This window comes from Quercus suber, unplaced genomic scaffold, assembly GCF_002906115.3.
Source record: "Quercus suber isolate HL8 unplaced genomic scaffold, Cork oak 2.0 scaffold_507, whole genome shotgun sequence".
NCBI classification, from domain to species: Eukaryota; Viridiplantae; Streptophyta; class Magnoliopsida; order Fagales; family Fagaceae; genus Quercus; species Quercus suber.
The window spans coordinates 73,575-83,282 of record NW_027069956.1 but is presented as its reverse complement, the minus strand read 5'-3'; the positions used below and the strand labels follow the sequence as shown (position 1 = coordinate 83,282).

The window sequence follows — 9,708 nt, the reverse complement described above, 5'->3', positions numbered from 1 at the left end:
TCCCTCACCTTGGCCCTGAATAGCCTGTGCTCCTCGGCCTGGGCCTTGGGCCTGCTATATGATGGGTCGAGGCTATCAGGCCCATGGGCCCCACACTTTATATATATCTCGTCTCCTTAACATAGAAAAAGAAAAACAGAGCTACTGACCTACTGTATATGTATTGCTAACAGGAAACAAGTGATCATGGCAAATTGTTTGTTTTACACTCCATTAATGATGTACATTAGTTTACAGAATGTCAACATTTTGCAAAGCTAGATATGCACAATTTTTTTGTTAAATGTCCATATTCTACATTGTATGTGTACGCTCAATGTGAATTAGGTAGTGTACAATAATTTTAATTCATGCTCCCAAAATCATATCTAGTGTTTGGCTGCTGTCACAGTAGCTAGGATCTAAGCCTTGATTTTAGGCACGTTTGGAACAGAGGAAGATATAGAAAAGAAGAGAGGGGATAGAGTATATTAAAATTTAATACATTCTAGTCATCTTTCATTTTTCTCTCTCTACTTCTCCTTCATCTCCCTTCCATCAAAATATAAGAAGGTGACACTGTTGTGTTGTATAGTTCAAAGATTATTATCTTTTATAGCCTAAAACCACTAATCTTCTAATCAAATTAAGAGAGCACTTATTATAGTCCCACACCAACATATTGGTTAGCCTAATGGTAAGAGTTTGGGCCAACATGTCCTCACCTACACATTGTTCATCTAACTCATACTACGGCTAAGACTCAGGGCAACTATGTCACGGTCGTCCTCTCTAACCATTTTTTAATTACTAAAAATATATATATCCGTATCTGACAATGACCCGACCCATTGAGGAAAACACACATCCTATTTCATAGTATATCGGACCAGGCTTGGGTGGGTAGACCCAAGACCCAACAGTGGCAATGGCTATTCTGCATTCACTACGCAATCTGATAACCAGCCACTCCTTATGGTTGAGACCAACTCCACCACCACTACCAGCCATAGCTTTACTCTTATCCCACCTCTCTCCCAAATCTCTTTCTCTCTCTACTCTCTCTCCCAAAACCCCAACTAAACCCCGCGCTTCACACAACACGCTGGTTCTGACCAAAGACCACCGCTTCAACGAGCCTGAACAACTGCTCCATAGCCAGAACCAGAACCAGAACAGTACCATTGCGGCCATTGTTACTTCATTGGGTGGTCCTCCTGGTGCTGTTGGAATCGTACGGCTATCGGGTCCCTCTGCGGTTTCTATTGTATCCCGTGTGTTCCGACCCATCAAAAACAAGAAGAAGAAGAAGAAGAGCTTCGGTTCCTCTTCGTGGCGACCCATTAGCCATGTCGTCCAGTACGGTGTCGTTTTGGACCCTCATGCCAATGTCCTCGACGAGGTTCTCTTCTTCTTCTTCTTCTTTTGTCAATAACACATACTATACTAGTGTTGTCCATTGTTTTTGTTTGTTTTTTGTACCAGCAAATTTAAACTAAAGAATTAAACTTGTTAACTATTTTTGCTAATTATGAGTGCTTCAACCTATGCTTTTTTCCAACTTATTACTAATGGAAATGAAAATGTCAGATAGCTAAATGGGTATGTTTGAATTTTCTATGGGCGTTTCAAACTTGCTTTTTTTTTTTTTTTTTTTTTTTTGTTCTGGTATGAATCTTTTTTTTATAATTAGATAGTTGGAAACACTAGGATGTTGCCAATTGAGCTACAAGGCTCTTGACTTGTTCTGGTATGATTTTAATGTGTCTTGGGTTGTGTATTTAAGTACTTATTTGAGACTTCCTGCCTTTTTTTAAGGTTATAGCAATACCCATGTTGGCTCCAAGATCTTATACTCGTGAAGACGTGGTTGAACTTCAATGTCATGGGAGCGAAGTGTGTCTGCGCCGTGTGTTGAGAGCTTGTCTAGAAGCTGGAGCTAGGCTTGCAGACCCAGGTCAGTTTTCTGCATTCCTTTTTTTTTTTGGTTATGTTTTTATTCTTTAAAAGTAGATTGGCAAATTGGTATGTAAGGAAAATTGATTAACTGGAGAGAAGGTGGACACATGTAAATGTTGCTTAATATTGAGACTGCCATGAGATATCTTATTTTACGAAGGAGACTTGGATATAGTTTTGATGAATGGACCAATTACTGACCTTTGTGCATGGTCTCTTGACTGCAGCAAAGCTTATGAGCATTGGACCTTGGAACTTATTTAAGTTTTTCTTAGGTTATCAATCTGTGCTTCATAGTGGGCTTTAATATGTAATTACTTTAAGCTAAATCAAGGTTTCAAATCATTTCTATAATTATGGACTATTTTTTACATGTATTATGTCCATCAGATTGTGAATATTTGATACATTTTTCAAATACAGTTGGGAATTTGTATGAGAGCTGCTAGTCATGATTGTTCATAGGTGAAAGGCTTCCTTCTTACTTCAGTTTGCTTCTTTCTGGTTTCACTCTTGATGAGATTTCCACTTGTTATTAGACATTTGTTTAGTATAAGAAAAATTGGATCTTGAACTAATTGAATATGAGGTGACTTCAACTGAAGACTCAGTAGTTTTGGAGTTGTGGCTGTGGTGGGGATTCTTTTGTTGATATGTCAGTTAATCAGTAGGTGGCAAAAACTTCATCTAAAATATGCATTAGGAAAATGATCTCAGAATTGAAAAGAAAAAAAAAAAATCTTCTTTTACTCCTTAAATAAGTTCATATAATTGACCTTCACAAATGATATTGGAACCTATTTTATACTTCCATAGCATATGGCTCCTAACTTACCAATTTAGAGCTCAAGCATTTAGTGAATATATATCCAAATGATTGAACATACATATTTGAACATCAGACATTGACATAGAATAGGATAGATTTAGCGAAATCTGACTACATGTGCATGTAGTGGGTTTAGAGTTAGGAGACCTTGTGGATCTAAGGTTTAGCATTGTAGAAGGCAAATTAATGGGTGGTTTGATGAGTTTTTTATGGCAATTTTAGGGTTTTAGTAAGAAGAATGGCTAAATATAGGGGTGTAAGGAAGAATTAAAAGAGAGAAATTTATGATGTTCAGGAGCTGTATATATAGTACCCATGAATAGTACCATGAGAAAGACAAGAAGAAATAGATAGGAGAAAGCGAGAAAAGAACACATGAAGGTCAATGTTCCTCAATACTCAAAACACTCAATAATTTTTAATAATTAACTCCACTTGTTTCAGTACTAAAACACACTTATATAGACCCTAAATTCAATTTTTACTAATAGAACTAGGACTCTTGCTTTGATTAGTAAACCAAATCTTAATTGAATTGAAACAAAGTTTACACATAAAGACCCATAAATTAAAATAAAACTTGCTTATTGATCAAATAAAACCCAAGGCCCACAACTACAACCTACAATCAACAATTCCAGAATTATGAAAATACCCTTGACTCTAGAAAGACCAAATAAAACATAAAATAAATTACTAAAAACCTAAATAACTACCTTGGGCTCTTATTCTTAGACTTTTTCTTAACCTGAAGCTTCCAAAGATGATACTTTCTCTCTTTTTCTCTAATCACACTATGGTTGCATCATCATGCGTTTTTGAATGTTGAATTTGAGTTGTACCCCAGCACAGTGGGTACAGGCTGTAGAGCCATCTGAATGTCTTGCTAAGAGTTGTGGGCCTTAACTTGAGCTTACATGCACACAAACTAAAGTTGACATAGAAACACTTAAATGTAATCCTGCTAACGCTCTCACCTGTCCACACACAGATACACATGGACCTTTCCTTTGCACTTGGTAACCTCTTCGCTGTAGCCAAGCTTACTGCTACCCTATTGGCTAGGGTCAAGTTTCCTAGTCCCCACCCCTGATGTAACAATTAAGTAGGTGTTTTTCTCTTCCAGGAGAATTTACTCTTCGTGCCTTCCTAAATGGCCGCTTAGACCTCTCCCAAGCAGAAAATGTTGGAAAGCTGATTTCAGCAAAGTCTGTGGCCGCTGCAGATGCTGCACTGGCAGGAATTCAGGTATGTCCTCTTTTCGGGACTCAGTTTTCATTGGCCTTTTTTTCTCATGAGTATTTGTAGCATTTTGTTATAAGTTACCAGCAAATGCTGATAAGCAGACTGAAATACCATGTTTCCTTTGACAGGGAGGCTTTTCTTCTCTGGTTAAATCACTAAGAACACAGTGCATCGAGTTGCTTACTGAAATTGAAGCTCGCTTAGATTTCGATGATGAGATGCCACCAATAGATCTGAACCTAATCATGACTAAAATACATGCCATGTCACAGGATGTTGAGAATGCATTGGAGACAGCCAATTATGACAAGCTTCTGCAATCTGGATTACAGGTATAATCTGGATTGCTATATCTACACACAGACACAATTGTCAAGCAACTGTACAATATTAGCCATATATTTGTTATTATGCTGCTAAACAACTGTATAATATTTCTAATTCTTGTGATTCTACAATGCCTATGCATCTATATTCCTACTCACTGATATTACGACCAATATAATGTGCACAAAATCATGATCAATAAGTTGTTTTATCTAACCATGCTACATCATAACAGTTGCCTGTTCATCCAAGTGAGTCTTTTGATAGGCTTAATTTGCTTATTAGGCTAAACCATTTTTCCCCTCAATTTTAGAAAATAAGCTACTGCAAATAGCTTATCCAAACCAACATTTGATATTTAGATGGTTGTCTAAGGGGCTATGCATTTGGGATTTGTCTTTCTTGCAAGCTTTTGATAGTGATGTTCTGATTCAAATTCTTGCAGATAGCAATTGTTGGCCGTCCAAATGTTGGGAAATCAAGCCTTCTTAATGCTTGGAGCAAAGTATGTTGCAACCATTTGTATTTGGCATCAAATTTCACCTGAATGTTTATTTGCTTTGTCAATGTGTGAGGAAGTTATTCAACATCCATATCTAGAGTCAATTTATTGCTGCTATGTCTGTTTTTGCTTATTATATTTTTTTCAGATCCTCTAGTTCAATTAATTTGCAAATAGTAGTGTTCTGGAGAGGTACATTGGCTGCTCTATAGTCTTAATAGAGATGCCCTCCATATTGGCATCAAAGGACTCTCTCTCTCTCTCTCTCTCTCTCTCTCTCTCTCTCTCTCTCTTGGTCTGAGCATTGGACTACACAGTTATATAATGATGTGGTAATATCATTCCCTTGAGTTGCTTATAATATGGCTACCCAGAAAAATTGTAGACATGCATCCCTATACTCATGAAATTAATTTTGGGGAGATTATCCTTTGGATCGCTTATAAAATGGCTAATACCCAGCAAATCATAGACACAGATCCTTATGAAATTAATTTGGGGGTGACCATCACTTACCTTATTTTGATAGTAGAAACAGGATATGAATTGTGAAAACAAGCCAAAAAAATTGATGTGTCCAATATATATGAAGATTTTGTTTAACTTTTATGTGTCTTCAATTTGTTCTTTGTTTTTATCTTTGCATTGGAGCAAGAGCATGCGAACTTATTGAGTACCATGTTTTAATTTTAGCGTGCAGAGTGAGAGAGCAATAGTTACAGAAATTGCTGGAACCACTCGGGATGTGGTTGAAGCAAGTGTCACAGTTCGTGGTATTCCTGTGACTCTTCTTGATACAGCAGGCATTAGGGAGACTGATGACATCGTGGAGAAGATTGGTAAGGCTTCCTGCCTTGTGTAACTTCAGATGAAATTTAATTCTCCTTAAGTTCACTTTTAAGATAAGAGTAGTTGGTCTGGAGAGACCATATATTCAAGTGTTTCAACTACATTTTGACAATTTGAATATTTTCTGGTTCTGGTGTTATTTATTTAATAATGGAGCTTTGGACAATCCACAGGAAGTGAAGTAATTGATTATGTTTTACAATAGATTTTTGATGAGTTCATTTTATATTTTTATTAAACAGGTGTGGAGAGATCTGAAGCAGTTGCTATGGGGGCTGATGTAATTATCCTGACAGTAAGTGCTATTGATGGGTGGACTTCAGAAGACACAAAACTTCTTGATAGGATTCATTCTAATAAGGTATTACCACCTTCTGTCTCTTGCTATTTTACAAGTCAGGTTAGTCACTTGTCCATTGTAGTTAATACTTAATAGTTCAAATTTATGCTGGTCTTTCCATTTTGTTGCCAGGCCTAATTATTCAACTTGTGTCAGATTTACAATGTCAGTTATTTCTTTTTGAACCGCAGAAAACAATTGGATCCTCCTCCCCGGTAATTCTTGTAGTTAACAAAATAGATTGTGCTCCATCTGCTCAAACCGAATGGGTTGATAGGGATGGCGATTCTTTCAGCAAGCATGTTTTTACATGTGCTGTTACTGGCGAAGGAATTCAGGATTTGGAGACAGCAATACTAGAAATTGTGGGACTCAACAGGATTCCTTCAGGGGGGCGCAGATGGACTGTGAACCAGGTTGGCTACCTATTTATGAGAACTCAAACCCTAACCCTGCACGCAATGATGGCCTATTGAGTTTGATTCCATACGTGATTTTGTGTTAATTCTGATTCATTTATGTGATCCTATTGTAACTTGTCAGAGGCAGTGCGAGCAGCTTGTTCGAACCAAGGAAGCTCTTTCAAGGTTGAAATCATCAATAGAGGAGGAACTGCCTCTCGACTTTTGGACGATTGATTTGAGAGATGCTGCTTTGGCCCTTGGGCAGATAAGTGGAGAAGATATCTCTGAAGAGGTTTTGTCAAACATATTTGGCAAGTTCTGTATTGGTAAATAATAGATTGTTCCCAATATCTGAAACATGATCTAAAGTGCAAAATTTTGCTTTGTTTTGGTTTGTTTTTCCCTTTTCTATTCTTATTCTAAAATACTTGTGGCTGATACCAGCAATATGAGCATCATGCTATAGGAGGCTCAAGTGTAAGAGATGATTTAATGAAATACACATTTCTGCATTTTTTTAAAGGTAAAGTTCTCAGTATTTAAAAGTTTTAACCAAAGAAGACTTTTCATATAAGATTCACTGACAATTATTATCTGAATAGCATCAGCATCCAATCACACAAATTGATTTGGGGGTGATTATCACTTACCAGTAAAAATAGCACTTTTAGTTGAGAAAGACTGAAAGAGAGACCTCTGAACAGCACGCACACAAACTCTGCTAGCTTATTCTTGTTATCTGTCTTCTAGTTTAAAATAAGCCTCAATCGTAGCGGGTTTCATTTCATCACATTAATGCAAGTAAATTTATTGCCAGTACTTTCAGTTTTCTTCTAATACTTTAGTATTCTATTTAACTAAGCTTTGATTGGTTCAATATAAGCTTCAATTTACTATGTTATTATCGATTTTGTTATTTTAGTTACACATTTAGTTATTAAAATAATTTCGTTACTTTCAAATTATGTCCAAATTACAATTACATCATCACACCTTGGCTTAAGTCCTCTACATTGAAATGATACCAAATCCTCGAACCTTAAACGCCCCATTGAGGAAACTTTACAGTCAAACTTATTACAAACACTAACCTCAAGTTAAAATTTCCCCATCAACCAAACATTAATGATCTGTTTGGATTGAAAGGGGAGGGAAGGTAGAGTAGAGTTAGTTGAAAATAGGCTAATTTTAGATTAATTTTTCACTACTCTACTCTACCCCCCTCCCTCCCTCTCAATCCAAACGGATCATAAATGATTATTTGATAAGTCTTTTGGTAATATAATATATTGGAGGCTTGCAATTGAATTAAGTCTTTACTAAGTTTGAAATCTATATTTTCTTTTTAATAAATTTGGATTTAGAATAGGTACTCTTAACCTAAATCTGTCTTTTATTAAGTTAGGAGACCGATGGACTGAAATGGAGTGAAGTGACAGAATGGACCAAACTAGACCGAATGGATTGAAATGGGCCAAAATGGACCGAACTAGACCTAATACTAAATTGGACCGAATGAACCGAAATAGATTGAATGAACAAAAAAAAAAAAAAAAAATGCTATGCTTCAACTTATAGAGATTATATAAAAAATGAAGATAATACTTATATATATATATATATATGGGTTAGGTTTAAGTTACACCTGATGTAATTCTAAGTAATGTTACACCAACTAATAGTTTTTAATTGGATGCAAATTTTGACAAATCCAGCTTTAGATTATATTGTCTTTATATATTCTTCATGCTTGCAAAATTTCAAAGTGATCAAAGATCAATAGCTATATCATCAATCAATTATTTAAATTCAAATTTTTGTAGTTTGAAATAATACATAAAAGATTATTTTGTAGATCGAATGGTAAATTTCATTCGATTGACATGAAATTTGGCATGCATGTTAAAAACATATAAAACATGTAATTCAACGGTTGAATTTTCAAAATATGAATTCAATAATAAGTTATTAAGTGGTGTAACATTACTTAGAGTTACACAAGGTGTAACTTGAACCCAACCATATATATATATATATATATGACCAAGAAATGACTAAATAGAAATGGTTCATTATACCCTAACAGGGTTCAAATTCCCACACTCCCAATTATCAAAATATCAAAAAACGAATTACACCTAATAATATGCGTCTTGTTTTTTCTTTTCTAGTTATCATAAACTTAATTCTCCAATTAATAGGATTTTGGGCCAATCATTAATTTTTATTTTTATTTTTGATAACAAGGCCCAATCATTAATTACAAGAGAATGGACCATACTCCATTATGAAAGAGTAAGACTATCATAGTGATATTGCAAATAAAAAACAGAAAGTGCCAACGCCACTGGCCAGAGTTGATACAGCTATTATTAATGACAAAAGAAACGGCTTTACTGCTAGCTAAAATCCAACTCATAACATACAAAGAGAAACACTTTAAATTTTATTCATCTTTAAGAAAGAGTTGTAGATTGCTCAAAGCAAAATGTGTTTCAAGAGCAGGAGAGAACTAACCAGGGAAGAATTGAAGGAGAAAGAGAAGGGAAAGAAAGAAAAGCAAAAGGAGAAAGGAAGGCCAAAGAGAAGGAGAAAAGAAAAATAGAAGAAAGTGAGAGGAAGGAAAAGGAAGAGAGAAAGAGGAAAGAAGAGAAATAAAATGAAAAGAAGAAACAAGCACAAGAGGAGATGAAGCGTAAAAAAGACAAGGAAAAGAAGTAATTTGAAGAACTTAAAAGAAAGGAAAGAGAGAAGAAAGAAAATTTGAAGCGCAAGGTGAAGAAGTAATGAACAAAGGTCTAAAAGAAAAAGTTTCAATAGTTCTTTTTAAGTTTTTTTATTTATTTATTATTTTTAATATATAAAAAAATTTTAAAGATGGATTTTTGTTTGGCATAGCATATTCATGTGTTGAAAGAGGTTATGTATCCATTTAGACTAAAGATTGTGTTATGGTTCATAGATGTTTATTTGGCATGACCAATATTGTGGCTAGAATTTGTGCAACCATTTTTGTTTTTTTCATTTCAATTTTGAACACTTACTCAAGTCATGTCAGGTTCAATGCCAATATTAGATCCAAATCAAACCCTATGTTAAATTATCTAGCTATAAGTAGCGTATGTTAAGTTCTTCAACACCCCCCCCCCCCCCTCCCCCCCCCCCCCCCCCTTTTCTCATTTTCTAATAAAATAAAATGGTAGATAAAAAAGTGAAATCAGTAGTGATCGCAAATAAAAACTAATAACTTGCCAACACAACTATTGTGAAAAAT

At 35.3% G+C, this 9,708-nt stretch overlaps 1 protein-coding gene across 2 annotated transcripts; it reads left to right on the top strand.

The window, feature by feature from the left end:
* The first annotated feature begins 772 nt into the window (after positions 1–772).
* On the top strand, positions 773–6,956 carry LOC112038070 (uncharacterized). Of its 2 annotated transcripts, none has more exons than XM_024070882.2 (9): positions 773–1,381; positions 1,798–1,936; positions 3,894–4,015; positions 4,141–4,344; positions 4,785–4,844; positions 5,542–5,680; positions 5,933–6,090; positions 6,222–6,446; positions 6,574–6,956. In XM_024070882.2, exons 1-9 carry the CDS (start codon positions 908–910, stop codon positions 6,766–6,768), a joined length of 1,716 nt encoding a protein of 571 aa, XP_023926650.1. In that variant the 5' UTR covers positions 773–907; the 3' UTR covers positions 6,769–6,956. The 2 variants fall into 2 exon arrangements, with proteins under 2 accessions (XP_023926650.1, XP_023926651.1); XM_024070883.2 differs by having other exon boundaries at positions 804–1,381; positions 5,933–6,051.
* Positions 6,957–9,708: the final 2,752 nt, after the last annotated feature.